At 39.8% G+C, this 22,192-nt stretch overlaps 2 protein-coding genes across 7 annotated transcripts; both read left to right on the top strand.

Annotated features, from left to right (window-relative positions):
- The first annotated feature begins 336 nt into the window (after positions 1–336).
- septin5a (septin 5a) lies at positions 337–17,907 on the top strand. Of its 6 annotated transcripts, XM_072387589.1 has the most exons (12): positions 337–473; positions 616–629; positions 12,039–12,129; positions 12,444–12,530; positions 12,852–12,975; positions 13,083–13,217; positions 13,334–13,451; positions 13,530–13,631; positions 15,321–15,417; positions 15,515–15,650; positions 15,769–15,871; positions 16,794–17,907. In XM_072387589.1, exons 1-12 carry the CDS (start codon positions 428–430, stop codon positions 16,854–16,856), a joined length of 1,116 nt encoding a protein of 371 aa, XP_072243690.1. In that variant the 5' UTR covers positions 337–427; the 3' UTR covers positions 16,857–17,907. The 6 variants fall into 6 exon arrangements, with proteins under 6 accessions (XP_072243690.1, XP_072243694.1, XP_072243689.1 ...); XM_072387593.1 differs by lacking the exon at positions 616–629 and having other exon boundaries at positions 423–444; XM_072387588.1 differs by lacking the exons at positions 337–473; positions 616–629 and adding an exon at positions 9,066–9,678.
- Positions 17,908–18,963: 1,056 nt separating this feature from the next.
- Positions 18,964–21,185, top strand: gp1bb (glycoprotein Ib platelet subunit beta). The gene is made up of 2 exons (XM_072387587.1): positions 18,964–19,067; positions 20,466–21,185. Exon 2 carries the CDS (start codon positions 20,476–20,478, stop codon positions 21,097–21,099), a length of 624 nt encoding a protein of 207 aa, XP_072243688.1. The 5' UTR covers positions 18,964–19,067; positions 20,466–20,475; the 3' UTR covers positions 21,100–21,185.
- Positions 21,186–22,192: the final 1,007 nt, after the last annotated feature.

The raw sequence follows: 22,192 nt of genomic DNA, 5'->3' as shown, positions 1-22,192 counted from the left end.
TTTTTTTAAAGGCTTTTTTTCTGGTCTGTGTGTGAATAATTCATTGGTTTTTTTGTGTGTGTTGGGTCGAGTGATTAGATTTAACTGTGACGTCAGTTGTAATTAAATATCAAAGAGATGCTCTCTTAAAAAAATTCATATATCTGAAACAAACGTAGCTCGAAAATCTTCCTCCAAAACAGGCAACTAATTTCTACTTTTGTCACGGTTTAATCTGAAGTGGGACACTGGAGTCAGTGGGGTTGCTGGTTCGCGTCCTGTAGGACCCCCTGCTGGTGGGGAACTGCAGTGTGACTGGCAGTCTGAGAGGAGGAGGGGTTTTCTTCTGTCAGCTCAGCCCGCCCTCCTACTGTCTGTGCTGGGTTTTGGAGGCGAGGCGAGGGTGAACCGACGCTTCAGTGAAATCGAGGGAGGAGAGCGGTCAAACATGACGACCAACATCAGGTACAAAAGTCGCATCCCGGTTAAAACAGGTGAGCGTGATTGCTTTTGGGTTATTCGCAGTTATTTATTAAGGATCAATGCGATGATTGCTGTATTTTTGTCTCTCCTTGGGCGTTGCGCTGCATCCCTGCACCTGCGCTGCCTCCTCATCCATCCTGTGATGGCCAAAAGAGGACGGCGTTGAGGTATGAAACGCCATTTAATGTATTTAATTTATAGTGATATTTATATTTATTGTCGGGTATTGCCAGAGATTATACTCGCATCGCAGTTGAGGCAGAATCTCATTTCTTGGCATTGCTCTCTGGTCGATGTGCGCGTTTTGCCACTTCAGGCTATATTTGTAAGTGCACGATACACGGAGGACAGCCGTGCCATCGCAGGCTGAGCGCTGATCCACAGACTGACAGGCGGAGGGGGGTTGCATCTCATTTTTAGACGCGTATGTGGAGCAGGCAGAGGCGAGCAGCCAACCAACAATGGTACCCGTAGCGCAGCATCCTCCCTCTTCATCCTCTCCTTCTTTCTGCTGCCTGCAGAATTATCAACGATTTTTGGTTTGTCGACAGATGGATTTACCAACTTGCGAATGTTACAGTAACACAATTCATGAGTACAGCCGCGGCTGCTGGTAGTATTTAGTGAACCCTTGCTGACCATTGTTCATCCGAGAAAAACAGCTGCATCAGGAGCCTTCAGAGAAGGTCGGGTCTCTGGTGACCCCGGGCCTTCCTCCTCCCCCTCTTCCTGTTAGCATATAGTCAGGGATGTATTTGCATGAGATGTGTGCTTTGATATCTCATTTTATTGATAAATATTAGACTGTAGCAGCAAAAAGTCCCAAGATTTGAGAAACTGAATCCAGAACCTGAAATAATGAGCATGGATTTAAGCTTTTTATTAACAGATACACATGGCATGTGTTGTATTTTAAAACATCCATTTTCATTCTGCATTCTAGCTTTTTAAATGATCCACTGTATGAAATATTGATTTTGAAGTAGCCAGTACCCAAAACTGTTTACTGTAATTGGATGGAAAGTAGAAAATTTACCTCCGACTTGCAGTGAGGAGGAAGTACAAAACTGTACCCAAGTACAGCACTAGATTAAACGTTCTTTGGCGCTTTCCAGCACTTCCTGCTCCTTTGGACAACATTAACTGTAACTTAAAGTAATGTTTTTGGGAGGTTAGAGATATTGCCGTAAGACTTAAAGTAAAATCTCCTTGCGTCAAAGTACACTTGAAACTATTTGAGCCCTAATTTTTGCACCTTTGTTTCTTGATTCTGAGGTATTTAGCCTTTTATTTGTTCCGTAGCAGAGTTGTTTTTCTTCTCTCACTATTAGCAGAAACTGCAATTTAAGTAAATATTGTTCTCCTTGTACAAAAAAAAATCACACAAGTCAGATTCAGCATGATTCATTGAGTGTAATATTTAGATTACTACACAGTTTTTACACCTTGTGAGTTTAGCTGCTGGCTGTCTCCCCCACATGCTCTGCATGCTTCTGACCTTTCTGGGAACATTGATAAAAATATCACAACTGTGAACAACTTTGGTTGCAGAGCAACAGAAGGAGGAGGTAGGCTGGAAAACAGAAATCACAATCAGTATAGCTGACCGAATGCTGAGATCATAACTACTGAGAGAATTCTGACTGATAGTAAATCCAGCATCAGTGTTTTTAGAGGACACCCCGTCCTTCTTTTTCTTCTGATTCACTCACATCCTAAAAGCTCTCATCAGTTCCTTAGCTGTCATACTGCGTTGCCAGGAAACTGTCTTTTTTTTTTTTTTTAAACACATTTTTGACACTTCTCCTATATGAGAGAGCAGCAGACGCCATCTGACCTACCCACAATCCAGCGTGGTGATTATTCTGTGTGTGGGCGGATATTAGCCGAACATTTTTCTATCGCAGATTACACAGAGAAAATCAGCCACTGTCTTATCGGCAGCCCTCTGAAAGATGCCACCCGTATAGTGATTCACAAAGACAGTAAAAAAAAAAAAAAAAAAAAGAATAAATACTGTAAAATCTTTTGGTATAAATTTTCTGCATTCATTTCAAAGCATTTACACACATGAATGCTAGTAAGTAAAATATTCCCACCACAAGGTTCAATCTTCCTTCTCCTTGAGAGCTTTTTTTCCTTAAATTTGGATGCTTAACATTCACTACTTATTGCAGACAACAGATAATTAACCAGTTTCACTACAAGTTTCATTAGTAGTTGTCAAACAACAAGTTATTGTGTCAAAATTAAGACAAAAATATCCGCAAAAAACATGTGAACCTAAGCTGCAAATAGTCTTAACACAGTAACCTCTGAGCGTACATTTGAAAATGTGTCTTTCTCAAATCTCAATAAGGAAGAAGCATTATTTCTCATTTATCTGTCCCGAAGAGGAGCTCATCCTCTGTTGTCATCATCGTTAGTGCTTTTCTAAAATGTGCTGAGGATCACATTGTAAATGTCTGATATGTGACAGATTTTTACAGTCTTGTGAGACAAGTTTGTGTTTTTGGATTGATCCAGATGATATTTAAATGCAAACAAAACCCTGGATCCACATTGAAAATCGATCAAGTTGCTGAAGACGGCGAATACTGCTTTCGAATGAGGCACTACTCTGTAGTGATATCGATTTGCTTTAAACGGAACAGTGCGACTTCCACCGTGTCCTTTCTGCATCGTGTCCTGCCTCGATCCACCCAGAAGCCCTTCTGGAGTATTCTGAAGTGCATGTGTCAACAAGCAGCTGTGGAGAAAGTCCAGACCTTATTCGTTACACATTCTCCACCTTTAGAAAAAGAGAAGAGTGTATCTACATTACTACGCCTCATTGTCATCTCTTTCTGGAATGTCCAGTAACACGTCACATGAGTTGGACTTCTCCCTGGAGCAGTTTGCATGTGTTGAGTCAGAAGCACCTGCACCCTTACATCTGTCTTACTTCACTTCAGATACTCTCAGCTCTCCTCTCTATCCCCTGCTTCAGTCCCCCTCCTGCTTCCTCCCCCTGTCTTTAAACGCACAAACACACTCGTTGACGCAGATGGGACTCATCGAGGACCAGCTGCAGAGCAGGGACAGGCGTTTCTCGGGGGTTGGGTGGGGTATTATGCAGGATTTGAGTTCTCTGCAGCTCCTGCTGTGAGTAGCTGTGCTGAGAAGCCTTGAGTTTCTTCTGTGATCAACATTTATACGTTTATTTATTTTTCTATTACTTTTTATTTAATATTTATTTATCAGATGGTAGAAAACCAGTTGGTTTAGCTTGGTCTGAAGACTGGAACAAAGGGAAACTTGCTGATGGTCCAAATGATACAAAATCCACCCAACTTCCACCAAAATCTCTCCAGACCTCTCCAGCCAAATGGAAAGACAGCTACCTCGATGTTAGTGTTGGGGTTATGTGACAAACTTTGTGTTTGTTCAGAGTTGTTGCCAGCCAACCAGCTCAGCAAATGATTGCAATTAGTAGATTAGCACATAACTCTCCGTAAAATGGCACATTTTAACTTTTGTGCTAGTTGGTGGGTTTTTGGTCACAGTTGGTCAGCTGCTCCCTGATTCTAGTCTCTATACTAAGCTAAACTATTTGCTGGCTATTTGCAGACCTTGAATTTAATGGACAGATGTGAGGAGATATTGATCTTCTTATCTAATTTTGCCAGAAGGCAAAACAGAATATTTACCCAAAATGTCAAAGAATTGATTTTTTTTAGCAGATTTGGGGTTGAAAAATCCTTTTGTTCCAAGCTTTTGGACACTGTCAGAGTTTCTGTGTCAGCCTCTCCAGAATCTTTAGTGAAGCTTTGTATTTGTTATAATTGTCTTTGTTCTTAGACATTATGTATTCATATTCTGTATTTTACTAAATAACAACTAAATACAACGCAATATATGTCCTTGAATGGTCCAAGACTTTAGGATGACATAGCGAGACAAAATAACTGGGTCAGATAAAGCGTCTCTATTAGGTCAGATAGGTCTGGTACATTAGATACACGCAGAAAACAACACTCACACACACATTGTTTATCACATCCAAAGAACACGACGAGGACAGTGGTTGGCCTGCTCATGTCACTAATAACTGGCCAATTATACTCAGTCGAGTGTAAGTACAACCTCTGTGAGATAAAGGTGAACATAAATATGAAATGTTTCCGGATGTTGGGGTTCAGGCTGACGGATTTCCTGCAAGAGCTCAGTAACTCCGAGTCCAGCACTGGTATACTTTATCTGTGACCACTTTGTTTAACTTGTTAACCAGCTTGGTATTGGGCTTCAAATGAAAGAATCAGGTTAACAGTGTTTCCTCAATGATTTGACAATCCACAGCAAATTTCTAGACATCATTGCCATCACTTTCTACAGTTTTGCTTGACATTTTTTGGAAACACTTTCTTTGTCAAACAAACACTACGTTTAAAATGGCTGCCCAACAAGCAGGCGGCATCTTGTTTGGGATTTCAGAGAATGAATACTTTGAAGAGGAAATAAAACCGTGAATATATTCTACTGTATCTGCGTGCCAGTTCACATAATGTATGAAGTACATTATGAATTTCTACCCTAAAAGCATTAAGATCAGTGTCTGTGTGTGTTTTCTCCTCTTTGATATTCGATGTTTGTTGAGTTAATGCCCTGCAGTGTGTTTATGTGTGCGTACTTTCTTTTTGTCATGCAGCAAACATGCATGGGATGTCAGTGATCCAGCTGAGTGTGTGTGTTCAAGTGTGTTTTATACCTGAAACTGACTACATCCTTTTGTCGTTCTTTTGCTCTTGATTTTGGTTATAGCACTGCCTCGGCTCTCAGAAGCTTTTAGAGAGTGACTGACACTTGACCCAGATAGCAAAAGTCTTTGAGAAAAAGTCTTTTTTTGGTTGGCCTTGATATGTTTAGGATTAAAAATGTCTTGGAAATAGATATTAGGAATTAAAGCAGTAATCCAATGAAATGAAGGAGGACAATCTAGATTACTGTTCTTATTGTAAAAAACAACATATTAATCAATTATGAAGCTACTTTTTAAGTGGAAAACAGTGACATGGTGTATTTATTAATATGAGCACAAGGTTATTAATATGTTAGGATTTTACTGTATCCTACTTGCTCATTTAAGCAATCTGTGTTCCATTTATTTTATTTCTCTTTGACTGCATCACATGATCAGCATTAGCAGATTGAGTTTGTTCAGTTGTCATGGGATGGAAAAAGTTGGGGGGGTGGGGGCTTAGTGTGAACTGGCTGAGCATGAAATAAGTCATTCTCAAGTTTGGAGTGAATGAATGAGTTAAGATTTTGTAGCTGTGGATATATGGAACATATATTTGTGAACATGGGATCATGTCCTACAGAAATGATCTGTCTGAAACATCTATCAACCCATGATGACATGGGTTGATAGATGTTTCACATCACTCTATGGAACAGATGACACAAATACACACAATCAGCTCCTTGTTGACTGTGGTAATTTTTTGGGATTTGTTGACAAAAATAATTGTGCCGAAAAATAATTGTAGCAGGAGTTCCTCTGTGATTTTAGACGATCCTCAGCCCTCCTCAACAAATCCTCTTAACCATATAAGATCATCGCCATGCTCCCACAAGCATCATTTGTCTTTGAATGGGCAGATGTTAAAACTGGACAACAATGGCCAAATGTCCCTCAGTGAAGCAATTTCAATGGTGCTTGAGCAATTACATGCTTTCAGATTAGCATGTTAAAGGGCCAAGCGCATGCAGGCATTTGCATCTCCACTGAGACGAAACATTAGAGGGAGAGTTTATGTTGATCCAACTTTATGTTGTTTTCCCTCCCTTCTCCCGTTGTCTCACCCCTCTTACCTCCACTTACCTCCCTCTTTTGCATCACTTGCTGTCTCCGGTCTGCGGACAACAAATTAGAGGAAGCATTGAGGGCTAATGGTGTGAAAGTGTCGTTGGGTAGGTTGGGAGGAGCCGTCAGTAAAGGTCACTGCTCTTCATGGCTGCATCGTAGGCCCTCTGACTGCCAAGAGCACACACACAGCTCACAGCCTGGTTTTTACCAGGAGGGAGTGGACTAGTGACCTGGACCTACACGTGTCCAGGGTGTACACCGCTTCTTGCCCAATGGCACCAGTGACAGCTGGGATGGGCTCCAGTCCCCCCTGCAACCCTGAATTTGATTAAGTGAGTAAAGAAATTAGATGGATTGTTGTTGTTGTTTTTTTTTTAAATTACACCAGTATTTATGTGCCTGGTGTATTTATGAATATCCAAAGTTTCAAATCTAGTTCCTGCTTTAAATAATCTTTAAGTTAGATGTTTAACAAGTGCTGAAGTGTTATTTGAGAGTCAGGACTGAGATGTTGAATGAAGAGGTTCTTCCAGGACAACATTGTTCCTTCTCTCATTGTTGAGGGATGTTTATTTGAATATGTGGTCGGCTTTTTCCTGAAACAATAAAAGTGTGACTGAACAATTGAATTTGTTTGTCTGCTTGTGTATGTATGTTTGTGTGTGTGTGTGTGTGTGTGTGTGAATGGGAGAGAAGGACAGCTGGCGACAGTGAAAGACAGACCATGGGGGGTTTAGTTGGGGGGGCTATTGTAAAACATCTGCTCTTTTCTTTCATTCAGACTTCTTCCATTCATTGCACTTCACACACACTCAGTCTATCGAGATCTAAACTCTAAACTCTTCATCCAGAATCTTACTTTTCTTTTTCTTGAGAAACTGTGATGTTGCACACCAGCGTCATCCCAGCCGAGAACATCGAGATTTTTTTCCTTCACTCTACTGGTGTCAGAAAGCTCAAAGCATAAGCGTTTTTGTGCCGGTTAAGTCCTTTGTCTCCCTCCTGTGGTGTGGGGTGAGTCCATCACGTCCTTTACGTGGCATCACCACGGGGCGTGTCAGCTCCAGGAAAGACGTCCGGCTTCTTTTATTTCAAAGAATGTTTAAGTTCTGCTACCCACTGGTGTGAGTCAGACACACCCGTTGAATGCACATACACACACACGCTACGCCGTCACATCTGGAGTCAATCAGGTTAAACCTCTGCCTTGAAATGCACCTCAGCCACATAACTACACAAATTCACTCTTTGACCATCGTCGCTGATACTTTTCATGCTCTTTTCTGGTCCAGACCAGCCGTTTAAGCCACAACGTCCTCATTACCTGCTCACATCTTTTCCGGCTGACATAATAAGAGAATTTCTTTATAAGAACCTAACAAGAGATGCTGATAAGAGATAATACAGATTATTCATGAGCTCTCAATGAATTTGACTCTACAGCCCGAAGCAGAGCTTTGTAATAAGGCTGATAACGGGTGGTTATGTAGCCTAGCTTTGTGTGTTACCTTTGACAGTGCAATTTATATCCCAAGACCTCTTTCATAGCATCCCCCTCACAAGTGTTTTGAGTGTGGGAACTTTCCCTTCTTACCACTGGTACCCCTGTAACTGAAAGTACCAGAACTATTATGAAAGTCCTGACACTCCCAGCGTATGTTTGCAGCACTGTGTAGATCTGATTGGTCAACAACAGCTATGTTTTATTTCTGCCAGTCCATCTCAGACAACTACAATTTGAAATAACCTTCTTAGTTCTCAAGAAAAAGTCCCTGGGACAAGTAGCATTTGCTTGTATCGCTTTGCTATGTTTCTACCCCAGAATAGACAAACCCAACAGTGGCCATCCATGTTTTTCACATGTTTACTGTCCACAGCAGTTTTTGAGACACGCTTGGGAAGGGAGGTTGAGGCTGTGTGTAATCAGCTTTTTCACTGCATCCTACACTTTAAAGTTTCAACGTATGATATTTAAAACTTTCATAAAGCAGTGCTAATTAAAAAATGACTGCCATAAAGGCGTCCTTTTCCAGAGAAAGTCCTCGTGCGTTGTAATCTGAGCTCCTCTGTTCTCTGATGAGGCAGCTGGTCATCCAGTGGCTCTCAGCCTTTTTTAGCTTGTGAAAGTAGTGTCTATGTCGGGCCCTTCGTAAAGTTTCTGTTGTCTGGGAGTTGTTTGCAGTTTCACCTGAGAAACAGTTCTTCTCTGAACTTCTCAGATTGGTTTCATTTTAACAGCAGACAAAATATCGGCTGTTGAAAAAAAGATAGAGATGAAAGTACAAATCGATGGTGCAAATTTATGTTGCAGAACTTTCATGCCATGATTGCTCAGCTTTATGTCCTGTGTCAGGACATGATTAGAGACCCTGACTCTGAACTATTCTAACAGTCTATGCTTTGACCAACAATTACAATAAAACATTCAGTATCTGCTCCTTGGATCAATTTTTGTTAGAAGCCGGTTTTTGCAAGATTAGCACTTTCACGGTGCTTCTTACATTAAATTTCTGCTGTCCATTCTATAGTTTGACTTCAGGAAGAGTTTGGATGTAGAACGAAGCTTCTGATGCAGTACGTGAAATTAAAACAAAAAGAGAACCTGTTCTCCATTTGGAGCACAGGTCAGCACACACAAACATACACAGAGCACTGCGAAGATTGACTGACAAGTTGATTAACTTGATTGACTGATAATCTCACTGAATGTGTCGAGACTTGCTGTGTTTGTGGGGTTATTGTTTGTGCTGAAGTTGTTACTTGTAAAAAGCAAGATCCTCTGTGTTTCACTTCTTCAACTCTGAGAACAACAATGCAAAGCATCTACTTTCTTTCAGTGTGAGCTGGTGGTAATTCCTCTGAGTGTAGAGATGTATTTTTCAGCCGTTTAAGCTGGGGGAGGGAATACAGGCTGAATGAATGAGTTTCTTTTAGACCTTCTCCTCTTCCATCCCTCCCTTGTTTCCTCCCTCAAATTGCCACCTCTCTCTTACTCCCTCTCTCCGCTTGCGCCCTTCTCGCAGTGAGAATTCCTCCATACCTGTCTGAACAGGGAGAGTCGGACCGCTGTAGGGCAGAGGATAGAAAGAATTAAACAAACAAGAGGGGCTGGGAAAAACAAAAGGAAGAAGAGGGGGAATAGGAGGAACATTTTTAAAGAGAGCGAACAGGAAGGGAGAGACGAGTTTATTGAAGTCTTTAGTGTTCACATTTGCTTTTCCCCATTCCCTGCTGGGCTGTTTTTTTACTTTCTGAGAGGCTATTTTGGTCCAGCAGTGTCTGAGTGGTTTGGGATGGATGCCATCATGCTTCAAGAAAAACTGGTGGAACGACTTCTGTGCCCACGAGTGAGAACGGCCAGACAGAAGGTAAAGAGTTGGATGTGTGGGAAGAAATGTGGGCAGACTTGGCAAAAAGTGAAGAGAAACATCAAGAATTTATACACTTATGCAAAGAGCTATAATGGCAGTGAGCTCAGCATTGGTTTAAACAGGAAGCCCTTACACCTGTGGACTCAATGTCAACACCGTTTTGCTGGTATTGCATTTCTGAGTTGAGCTCTGTTTCTACTTGTGATATTTTTACAGTGTCAGCGCTACTGCTGTGACTGATTTATCTGCAGCTTAATCAGCAGTTTGTCTTTCTGGCTCTTTTGCCTGTGACTTTTTTTTAAAATTTTATGCAAATGTGAGTGTGTATGTTTTCATAAATGCAATCCTCACCCGAGGGGTCTATCGGAAATGCCCGTGACAAGTTATGACAGCGTATGAGAACACTCACTGTGCGTTTGGCTCATGTGTTTGGTTAGTAAAAAAGAGCTTTTCAGGTCTTCTGAATGTAGCTTCTGTCCGTGTGTGAATGCTCTCTGCAGGCCTCGGGTGTGTGTTCATAACTACACATGTCACCATGTAGTGCTGTGAGATAAAGATGACGTTCTGCCTCATGCAGCGAGAGCAAAAGCTACTGTCCGACACAGTGAGCGACTGGTATCCTGTGGTGCTCTTTGTGCTTCTGTGAGAGATTTAGTGGAAAGTCTGAGTCGCTGGTTATTCTCAGCTACTCTGAGAGGAATGCTCTGCACGTGTTTTTCCATGCAGTTGTAGATTTTCTGTCTGTTGTGGTAATTTTATTGTAGCAGAGGCTGTCAGGTCCATTTTGTCTTCACGTTAAAGATCCTCCTAGTTATTTGGTGGCTGTTTGACTTTTTGATCTTACTAAGTCTTACTAAGGACCAAAAACAATTATTAAATTAGTCCAATTACATTAAATGAATTAGCAACCTGTTAATAAGAAACCCTGTTACTAAACTTTTAAAAGTAAGCCACTGTGTTACATTTAATCCTTTATAAGACACGGCAAGCTTTATTTTTACTTGCTGCTCCACATAGAATTAACGATCTACAAATGTGAAACATATATCTTTTAGCATCTACGGGACTTTAACAGGTTAGAAATGTTGTCTTTCGTAGACTTTGAAAGACCAACAGAGACACAAAAGGATGAAAATGTTCTCAGAACTGTGCAGCTAACAGATTGAGCAACACAACTCCATTAATTGGGTGACATTCCATTGTGCTTAGACAGAAACTGTAAGCATGAGTGGCACACCTGAATAAATCCCTGTCTGTATTCATGAGGTGTGATTTGAGTCTGTCAAAACTCAAAACAATGACAAGAACCACAGAGGAAGTTCAGTTTTCTTCTACTTAAGCTCTTTGGATAATGTCAGGAATTTAGCCGTTGTGCACCTGCTTTTTGAGTTTCCATTTTCTTGTGTATAGAAATATTGTGTAAGTTGAAGCAACTTCAGAAATTTAAGCTGATTTTCAGGTTTTGTGTGAATTTAATAGCAGCATTAGTGCATTACTAAGTTGTAAATGATGCAAAATGATCATTTCAGAAAAAACATAAATATCAATGATGAGTTGGTTTTCTTTTTCTTTATTTGCTGCTGGTTATTATAACTCTTCCCTCAATCCAAGTTAGCGCCCCCCATTTTTTTTAATATTAACTTATATCAGAATTACCTGATGTTTTTATTGTGTATTTTTTATACAATTCTGCACCTATAATTATGGAACTGGCTCTTAAAAGTAGAATATTTCCCTCACATAAATGTAGCATAACATTTGTGCATACAAAAATGCCCTTGTCTTGTTTCTAAGTGTGAACTGAATATTTTGGCTTAACACTAATGACCAAAGAAAACAATTTTAAGACATCACTGCAGGTTTTAGGAGACTGATACATTCACCTTTCTTCTCTCGCTCTTAACCAACCAAACAATTAGATAGTTTCTCAAGACTGTAATTTAGGGCTATAATGAACAGATATTTTTATTCTTGGTTAGTCTGCCAATCCTTTTTCCCTTTACTGGTTCAACATTTTGCCCATAACTTTCAGAAAATCTAGGAAAAGTCCTGTAACAGCTTCCTGCAACCCAATAGCTGTAAATTGTTCTTTCCAGTCTTATTAGAAGAAAAAAGCAACAAATCCTCACACTTGCATAATTGCAACTTGTCAATTCTTCTCTTCTTCTGATTGAAAATTATTTAAAACTTTTAGTTTTTCTTGTCAAATTATTGTCTTTCAGTCAGTTATTTCATTTTGAGACTGTTTTAGCACAAAAGCAATTTTCAGAGAAATGAATGATGGCAACGGCCGTATCTCATAAGCCACGGTTTAAAATGAAACTCCATCTACTTCTTCTCCTTTTTTTCTGTTTCAGGAGAAACAGTATGTGGGCTTTGCAACGCTGCCCAACCAGGTTCACAGGAAGTCCGTGAAGAAGGGCTTCGACTTCACGCTGATGGTTGCAGGTCAGACTCTGACCGAGGACATGAACATGTAGAAATCTTCACTAACTGTCACACCGTTGCCAGTTTATTAGCCAGGCTTTATTTATTGTTGTTTAATCTGGCTTCATGAAGGTTATTCTGTTCAGTTTTTGTTGGGGCTGTCTCAGAGTGGATCCTTATGGTCAGTTTAGGCGGTTTTTTCTAACATTAATTCTGTCATCATAGATATCATTGGGCTACATGATAATTCCAGCTATGTGGCCACGCCGTTTTTTGAAGACCTGTGTGTTTTTGTTAATGTTTTTAGATATACGTTCATATCTTGTTATATGCAGGAGAGTCTGGGATGGGAAAATCGACTCTGGTCAACAGCCTCTTCCTCACAGACCTCTACAAAGACAGGAAGCTACTGAATGCTGAGGGTGAGCCTTCATGCTGTTTATTGTCACAGAATGTTGCTCTGGAGTTAAACTTTCTGTGTTTAGACTTCAGTTTGATGAGTTTGAAACATGTCGGTCTCACAAAGTTTGTGAAACCTGTTAAACAAGGCTCAGAATAAAATCTATATTATCATCAACATGTCAGGTGGTTGATGCCTGTCTAAAGCCTGTCTAAATTTTAATTACAAAATCAATAAATCTAAACCAGAAGAGCCTTAATTCACTTTCTCCTCGATCTGTTTCAGCTCATTTTCCTCCATGTAAGTTTCTGTCCTTCATCCTTTTTGTGTTGATGCTTCGCAGAGCGCATAAACCAAACCGTGGAGATAATCAAACACACTGTAGACATCGAGGAGAAAGGAGTAAAGCTCAAGCTGACCATTGTAGACACACCAGGGTTCGGGGACGCCGTCAACAATAATGAGTGGTGAGCAGCAAAGTCAGCCCGCCTTAAGCCTCATTCCGACTATTGGTTTGATTTCTACGTTACATGGTGGAGCTGCTTATGAACTTGTGTGTATGTATGTGTTGTAGCTGGAAGCCGATCACAGACTACATTGATCAGCAGTTTGAGCAATACTTCAGGGACGAGAGCGGGCTGAACAGAAAGAACATCCAGGACAACAGAGTCCATTGCTGCCTCTACTTCATACCTCCATTTGGACACGGGTAATACACACACACACACCACAGTTTCAAGCCTATGACCACAAAATTATGCATCATTACAGAGATTTTGATATGTTTACATCAGTGTGCCCCTCACTCTGGATTTCTCCCCGCAGACTGCGTCCGGTGGATGTCGAGTTCATGAAGGCTCTGCATGAAAAAGTGAACATAATTCCTCTCATAGCGAAAGCCGACTGCCTCACGCCCAACGAGATAAAGAAGCTTAAAGACAGAGTGAGTCAAAGCTCCACAGTTTGCTTTGCAGGATGTTGACTGTACTTTTTGACTGTTTATGCTTCTGCTCTCATTCAGATACGAGAGGAAATAGACAAGTTTGGCATCAAAGTGTACCAGTTCCCTGAATGTGACTCAGATGAGGATGAAGAGTTTAAACAACTTGACAAAGAGCTTAAGGTGAAGGCCCCTGTTTGGATCATTCACTTACTCAATGTTAGCGGATGCATTTGAACTTTTTGTCACAGGTTCGGCTTATTACACATATTTGACTCCCACTGATTTGATCTTTTTTTTTTCTTAATACACTATAGTGGGTCCAATGAAAACCGATCGAATCATATCTTCTGTATTTGATTTAAAAGTTCCTGTTAGATGTACAGTTGCTTTAAAAAAATCCTCATTGGTCCACTTATTGTTTTTCATTAAGCTTTCCACTCATTATTATTTACTTCCTTGTGAATGGAGTTTGCTCAGTTTTAATCATGCAGCCAGTTGAAATGTTTGTTTCTCAGCTCCACTTGCTCAAACCAAGTGTGCATGACTGAGCATACGTTCGTTTTGGAAGATTGTCACATGCAGTTGAATCCCTTTCAAAGGGCTATGAATTGAACCTTAGATTTGGGTTTTGCCAGTTCTAGATATATAATATGAGGGAAGCGGCATTTAAATATATAACTTATTCTGCTTGGTTGCAGCTGCAATATCTTTCCGAGCTGGTTTCATAAAACAAATTAATGCAAATTTTAAACAAACTGTAGTCAAATATGCCCGGTTTTGAATGTTATAGTTGACCACTCTTTCCTTGTTTGGCCTGCAATGACTTCAGCTTTTTTTATGTTTGCGATTGTGATAGTTTAGTTTATATAGTTCCTTTATATCATATCTACATGTTTATATTATTTAGTGTACAGTGTTAGTTGGTATTGTGGTATTTCTCCTAATCTGAACTGCTGCCTGTCTTGGCCAGGACACTTTTGAAAAGAGATTTTGTATCTTATGAGTTGTCTGTTAGTGGCGTCATTTATGCATACAGACAGCTTCAGTTTTATGCAGCAAAAATCTACGTCTGTCTGTAACTCTTATCCGTCATTCTCAGTCAAACGGAGGTGAAAGAAGTTTTGTTTTTCCTCCTCAAAGCACTGAAAATGCCCCACAAGAATGTGTCTAATCACAAAATCAGTTCCCTTGGATAATCTGTAAACTTTACTAAGTCAGACAAAGAGACTTATTGTTTGCTGGGGAGTAGCTCTGTTGAAAAGTGCTCACAGCTTATTTGTCTTTTCTTCATTGCATAAAGTATGCCATGCTGTTCCTGAAACGACTCAGCCAGATGGGACAAGATTATTTCTCAGGGGTTTTTTTGTCTGTTTTGTACCCTGTTGCTGTCTCATCATGCAGAATTGCTCAAACGTAGACAGTGGCTCACATATTGGAAAAGTAACTGAAGGAATTTGGTTCCAATCTGTTTAGGTGGATCGCTTTGCTGGATCATCTGTTTTGCAATGTTGTTGAAAGTCATGACCTGTTCTGCTGGCAGAGACTCTGTCTGAAGCGAGACCTTTGCTCTTGGGTTTTGAAGTACATCAACTTCAGAGAACACTGAACATGTGAAGCTATTTTGTGCCATGATGCTGAAGCAAAAAAACATTTGTTTGAAATTTTGAAACTGCCTCCTAAACATTTGTTTTGCTCTTAAACTGAAGTAGAGCAGCAGCGCAGAGGTGATAGATGTTGGGTTGTGGCACATCTGTTGTGAAAGTTAGTGCAGGACAATTAGCAACAAACTGTCTTTTACCCTTCACAATAATTCCAGTCATGCTCCATGCTCAGTCAGATAGAGGTCAAAATAACATACTCTGTGTGCAGGAGTGTACTCCGTTTGCTGTGATTGGCAGTAATACAGTTGTGGAGGCACGAGGACAGAGAGTGAGAGGAAGATTGTACCCGTGGGGGATTGTTGAAGGTATGTCCACAGTTCTGCTGTCATCAGCCTGAATATAAACTTAGACACAGTATGCATGTTGCAACCAGATTATTAATGAAAACCTTTCTGTGCTCAGTTGAAAACCAGTCACACTGTGACTTTGTGAAACTGAGGAACATGCTGATTCGTTCCCACATGCACGACCTCAAAGACGTAACCTGTGACGTCCACTATGAAAACTACAGAGCGCAGTGCATACAGGAGATGACCAGGTTTGTGTGTGTGACAGTGTCAGGCAACGGATTAAACTGTGAGAATCTTAGCAGCTGATATTTACAGGTTTCAGATTCCCATCTCACTCCTCCTCTCACCTTCTTCCTCCTCTCATAGTAAACTGTCTCAGGACAACCGCATGGAGAGTCCCATCCCCATCCTGCCGCTGTCCACTCCAGATGCGGAGACTGAGAAGCTGATCAAAATGAAAGATGAGGAGGTAAGAAGCAACTTTTAGAGATACTTTTGTTTTTTCATGAGGAATTTATCTTAGAGGATTCATGAGCCTGTGATCTGGCATAAAGATGAAGATTCTTCACAATACATTCCTGTGCAATTTCACACAACATGTCGCCACTTGCTGGAGTACAATACCATATGTATAGATACAGTATGAAACGATACAGCACAAGATGAGACAACAGAGTAAAACACAAAAGTTTAAATGAAATACAATAGCTTTTGTGATGATGCAAAACAACACAATAAATGACAATGAGATACATAGTGCAGTTTGATTTAATATGTCAAGTCACATTATGACGCAGTCTATCATCTGAAGTACAAGATGATCAATAAATTGTGATACTGAGCAAGAGTATAATGTGCAGGTTTATGTTTTTCAGCCTAAAAAAGTAAAGAAAATATGTAGAATTGCCTTGAAAATTTGAAATTTAAGTGAAACACTTTCACAGTAGTTACACATACTTTCCAAAGAATTCCACAAATATAATACAGGTGTTACATTTCCATAGATACATATGTGTCATGTTGTAGAGTCATCTCATTCTGTAAGATGTTCGTTTATAGAAAACTGTTATCACGTGATGATGAATACAGCAACAGACTGCCGGGTTATGGAGTAGCTTTATATTTGCAGTTTGAGGCTGAAATCCAACATTTCTATCAGAATCCTGAATGAATTAACGTGTTGATGCATCTCTGAGTTTTATTATTTCTGCACAATGAATGTGTTTAAAAGACATACTTTTACATTCACAATGATTTAAGTTCTTTCTCACTATGGATACTTTTTGCATCTTATGATAAACATACTTCAGTTTGTTGCACGATGTTAACACGCGAGTCATTCAGGACATACTGATGTGGACAGTTCAACCCATCTTCCTCTGTGTCTGCAGCTGAAGAGGATGCAGGAGATGCTGAACAAGATGCAGCAGCAGATGCACGACAAAGACCAGTGACCTCTACTGCAGCGGAGCTGTGCAGCGGCGCCATCTGTGGTCTCTCCCCCAAACGACAGTGAGACCTTCAGTCTCGGACATCAAGTGTTAGCGGCAACTCTGGCTCTACATTTCTCTTCGGTTTGGTGCTTTGTTTCGTCTGTTTGCCTGGAGATTTTCTCTTTTTCTGAAATGATCGATTTGCCCATTTTGAGCCCTTCTCTGTGGTCCTAACATGAATAATATAAAATTGTAATTTAAATAATACTCAGTGTATCTAATTTATAATGCATTGCTAAACCTTTTGGATATAGTGTCAGGGTATGTGCTGCGAGATGTTTTGTAAAGAAATTTAGTTTTTTTGTGATGATTACATTTGAACGTGGCTGTTGTTTTTTATTATGCGATTGCGTGTTTGGTTGTGTGAGAGTATGTCATAAGATTCATAACACCAGGTTTCCGTCCATAAAGCTCCTTTTCCCCTTATATTGATCCCACGTTTACTTGTCTTTTAATGAAATGCAACTTTCACTCCTAATTTCTTCATAGGCATTACACTTTTTTTTTCTCATGTTAACGGTCAAAAGACTCTCTCCCAGCATTTTTAATGTGCTGTCTGAGCTGATATGCACTTGTTGGCACTGGCTTACTGTGAGAGAGGAGCTCTGACACAAACAGAGGGTTCATGCCGTACAGGGTGCATGTGCTAGCCTGCTGTCATTACTCACATCCGCTGAACGCTGTGGGTTTACTTTTACTGCTTTACAGACAATTCCCCCGTGCTTGTATTAAATGCATCATGGCCTCCAGTTTGCGTAATTCCCACAACATGATCCTTTTGAATAATTGTTTTGGTTAAAAACTGATAGTTTGAATTTCTCTCCTTTGAAGTAAGGTACGCCATTGGAGTTGTGTAACCTATATTTGTATTAGGTGTGTGTGTGCGTGTGTGGGAGTGTGTTAATGCTCTGCTGATGCTGCTGATGACCTGTACGTACTTTGCCTGAAGGCTGTGAGCTCAGTCTGTGTCCCATTTTCAAAGGTGTGACAAATAAACTCCCCTTTCTTGTCAGTCCGGCTTTTCTCTCTTCATCATTTCCTCAAAGATTTCAAAATCCAGTGATCACAGCAGAACATCCTCTGTCACTTCCGCTTGTCAGAGAGTCTGAGCAGCAGAAGTCCGAGCTGGAGCTGCTGCAGGGACAAGATGTGCTGATTCATACTTATCTCCTGCAGCCATTCTTCCTCTGGACCGCTCACTGCATCATCTGTCTTCCAGTCACAGGGGGAATACGAAAGCAGTTACTTAAAAATGGGAGCAGAAGTGTTCAGATATTTTCTTAGAGTACCAAAATGCACAAAATACTGTGTCAAAGCACTCAAAAGTTCAGTTAACAGTGCAAGTGTTATCATGAAGATATGCTTAAAGCAGCATAGAGAGTTAACATGCAGAATGACCCATTTCAGCAGGAATAACATCACTGCAAGTGAAAGAGAGCAAATTGTAACAACTTATTTACTACTGAGCAGCCTGAAGAGTCTTACGTGAACCTTTAACAATACATCAACATTTCTTTGTTATTCTATTTATTGTTATTGTTCTGATACTGCAAAGTTCCTAAAGTTATTAGATGTAGTGGAGTAAGACACGGAAACATTCAAGGAGAAATACCTGAAACTTGTATCTAAGTAAAGCTCTTAAAAAGTTAAACCACCATCGTTAATAAATCCTTGTTAGACTCACTAACTGACATGTTTGTTAAGCAGATAAAGCTTTTTCTCTGACGTAGCGTGAATTGAGCCAATGAAGACATAATTTATTCATCCACTGTAACCTATAGTAACTATATTATCATTAATTAATAAAAATTTATGGTGAGCTTTGTGATTTTACTCAACATAACTGTCACATTTCTGCATACTTTAAGTCGGAATAAATTCTAAAATATTCCCAAAATTCTCTGTATTTTACCTCCAGTTGGCGACATAGAAAACAACTCTTTCCATGAATGTGGAAAGGATCGAATTTACTGAAAGAGTTACTGAGAGATGTTCCATCTCGATGTGCATGTTCTGTGTGTACGCGAGCACAGGCGTAAGTTTGTGTTTATGTGTGTGTGTGCTCACAGTTTAACAGCAATCTTTATCAGGCAGTGCCAGCTGGCAGTAAGACATTCTCCCTCTGACAGCAAAAATAGAACAGTCATCTCCAGAGGACGCGCAGAGCTGAAGGTAAGTGTCTCTCCTCAAACTTTGTCGACTTTTCTGCCCTAATATTATTGAGGCTTACTTGTAACCTACCACTGAGCTCTTGATGATGTATGATGACTTTGTTTTTAAAAGGAATAATCAATTATAATTTTTTGTAAATATTTAAATTTTTTGAAAACATAAAGAATTCTGTGTTACACCAGATGATTAATAACACTTTTTGCTTAGATACTTTGCTACAGTGTTAACTGAAGTACTTTGATTATTCATTAGAACATCAGTAAACTATTTTACATCTTTGAAAATTAAATCGGTATGGAATCTGCTCTAAATAGTAATAAATAGTAATAATTCAAGATAAAAGTCACAAATATTTGGTGACATTCAAAGCATGTGTTTTAGTAGTTTTACATTTTCCTTCTTGAGTGATCAGAATAACTGAAACACTTGTGGAACGACAACGTTATATAGTAAAGCCTAAGAACAGGAATCAATTGCAAGATATCTGAAATAAGATTAACGCAAAGATGATTGAATTGAAAGAATTTTGTTGGATGGCATTCGGAAACGGAACATTTAAAGTTTCTATGGAAATACTGTAATATTCTATGAATATTTTTTATCCAAACAGCTTATAAGAAATCAGATTTTACTCAGCGAGCAATGCATCATGTAATGAGTCAGTATTTAAAGGTTATACATTATAACAGAGAGTTTCCTTTAATTTCCATTTCTTTGAGCTAGGTTTCAGTCAGTTTATCAGAGAGGGGTTGATGCTTTTTAGATAATAATCTTGGTTGGTTTTTTTGTCTTTAAAAAGAGCATTTTGTATATTTAGTTTGTTTCCTCTTTTAAATATGTTACATAGCTTTTAAGGACAGAGTTATAAAATCCAAACTAACCTCAGGATTATGTTACCTTCTCTTAATACTACCTAGTCACATATTTGCATGACGCCTTCCTGTCCACCAAACAGCTGACCAATCAGAGCAGACTGGGCCATTTTTTTTCATCATGTCCAACTTCCTGTGTGATCTGGGCGTTTATGGCTATGAGAACGTATTGAGGTTTTCTTTGTAAACAGAAACTGCAGAGAAAGTCTGGACTTAATTCTAAGCACAATTTTCAGACATTTCTCATTCTTCTTGAGTAGAATCAGACACTAAAACTGAGGGTTTCAGATAGCAGATTACAAGATGTGCTGCAGTTTTTAAACCTGTACTCAAATAACATTAAGAGTAAGAATAAAATCAAGAATAAAATGGGCCTGTTAATGTTTTACTGTGGTACAAATCTTTGCATGTCCACCGTTTACAACCGGTTGATTTTAGGCTTTAAATTTAATGGTATACACAGTCCACAGATGGATGGTGTCTCCATGTACAGATTAATCTAAGTCACCTCCTCTCCTCCCTGCAGTTTGGCAACAATGACTCGACTTCTACTCTTGTGTCTGCTCCTGTTTGTTGGAGGTCAAAGGTCATCAGCGTGTCCCAACTTCTGCACTTGTCATGGTGGTCAGGTGGATTGCAGCAGCAGGTCTCTCACCTCCTCCTGTCTGCCCACCGGTTTCCCTTCAGGAACCACGGAGCTCCGCCTCCAAAACAACTTGTTGACCACCCTCCCCAATGGGCTGCTGGATGACCTGACCTCTCTCCACTCCGTGTCCCTTCACGGTAACCCCTGGGTGTGTGACTGTGGGGTCCTTTATCTGCGAGCCTGGCTGCGACGTCAGCCCGCCAGCCTCACAGCACACCTGGGGGTCAACTGCAGCTCTCCTCCCAGCCTGAGAGGCCGGCTGGTGGTGTATTTAACTGAGGAGGAGGTACTGGAGTCCTGCCAGTACTGGTACTGCAACCTGGCCTTGGTCTCGCTGGTGTGTCTGTTTGCTTTCGTGGCGGTGCAGGCGGTCCTGTTGGTGGCTCTCATTGTTTTCCTGAAGCGGTTCGAGAGGATGTCCAAGGAGGCGAGACGGACCACAGAGGAGAGCTTCACAGCTGGGGAAGGTCAGAGGGAGAACGACTACGAGCGTCTAATGGACAGCAGCATCTGAGATGGAACTGTGATGTTTAAAGAGCTGTTTATCATTTGCACACTGAAGAATATCAGATATCACAATAATTGAAAAAAAATAAACATCAATGTCATGTTGATAATAAACATGTGATTATATTGTGATTTAATTCAATGTTGAATTTGAAACATTACTGAATGAAAAATGTTTTCTTGTACAAGTTTCTCAAATCTTAAGATCACATTTAAAGTGTAATTTCAAAGCCTCCACCAGACTCAACAATGATCTTACATATTTTATTGGTTTTCATTTTATCTTAAAGACATGGACTTGTAGATACCAGAGGCCATTATACAATTATAAAATGGTTTGAACAGGACCCAAACAGTGCTATTATTATCATTTGATTACAATAAGAACAACTTCATAGTACTATGTTCAACTGTAGGACCGTTTGACTATCTACTACCATCTACTGAGCAGGACATGCTACTTTTTCTGTCTTATAAACTGTGTTAACTACATACTCTTTTCATACCATGTCTGCTACATATCAGTCAAATGTTGTTACTAATTTGTTTTTGTGAATAATTAAATGTTTGTACTTTTTTGACAACAGACTTTTGAATTGGGCCATACCCCATAGTTGTGCAACATACCAGGCAGAAACTCCAGTTTTCTTGAAATGTGGTGAAAACAAATAAAGACTTATATGTTTGTCAAATTTTGAACCTCCATCAGTTTAACATCTGGTCTGAAGACTGATGCACGTCACATGTTTGTGCTCTGAAGATTCTCTATAACTCATTTCAACGTTATATATCTTAATGTCAATTTTTGATCCAGTAACATGACATTTTTTCTTCGGCTAATATTGTGCAATATAAATTTATTTTTTTCTGGTCCCACATACACTTTTAGATATGTGTTTTCTGAACTGCATATGAATGTGTTAAACTTAAAAGGATTACAAAAAGATTCTATCTGAATCTTATTGCATTGCATGGCGTTTTTTCCTGATGTGTTTTCATAGATAAACCGGCATCCTAAACTAAATTAACGAAGTAAAACCCTTCTAAAGACTTTTGATAATAAAAAATAAAAAATAAGATAGATTTGATCATACATACCT

This window comes from Leuresthes tenuis, unplaced genomic scaffold (assembly GCF_036924035.1).
Source record: "Leuresthes tenuis unplaced genomic scaffold, fLeuTen1.0.hap1 SCAF_6, whole genome shotgun sequence".
Classification (NCBI taxonomy): domain Eukaryota; kingdom Metazoa; phylum Chordata; class Actinopteri; order Atheriniformes; family Atherinopsidae; genus Leuresthes; species Leuresthes tenuis.
Note: the sequence above shows the minus strand (reverse complement) of the source record. Positions and strands in the feature narration are given on the sequence as shown.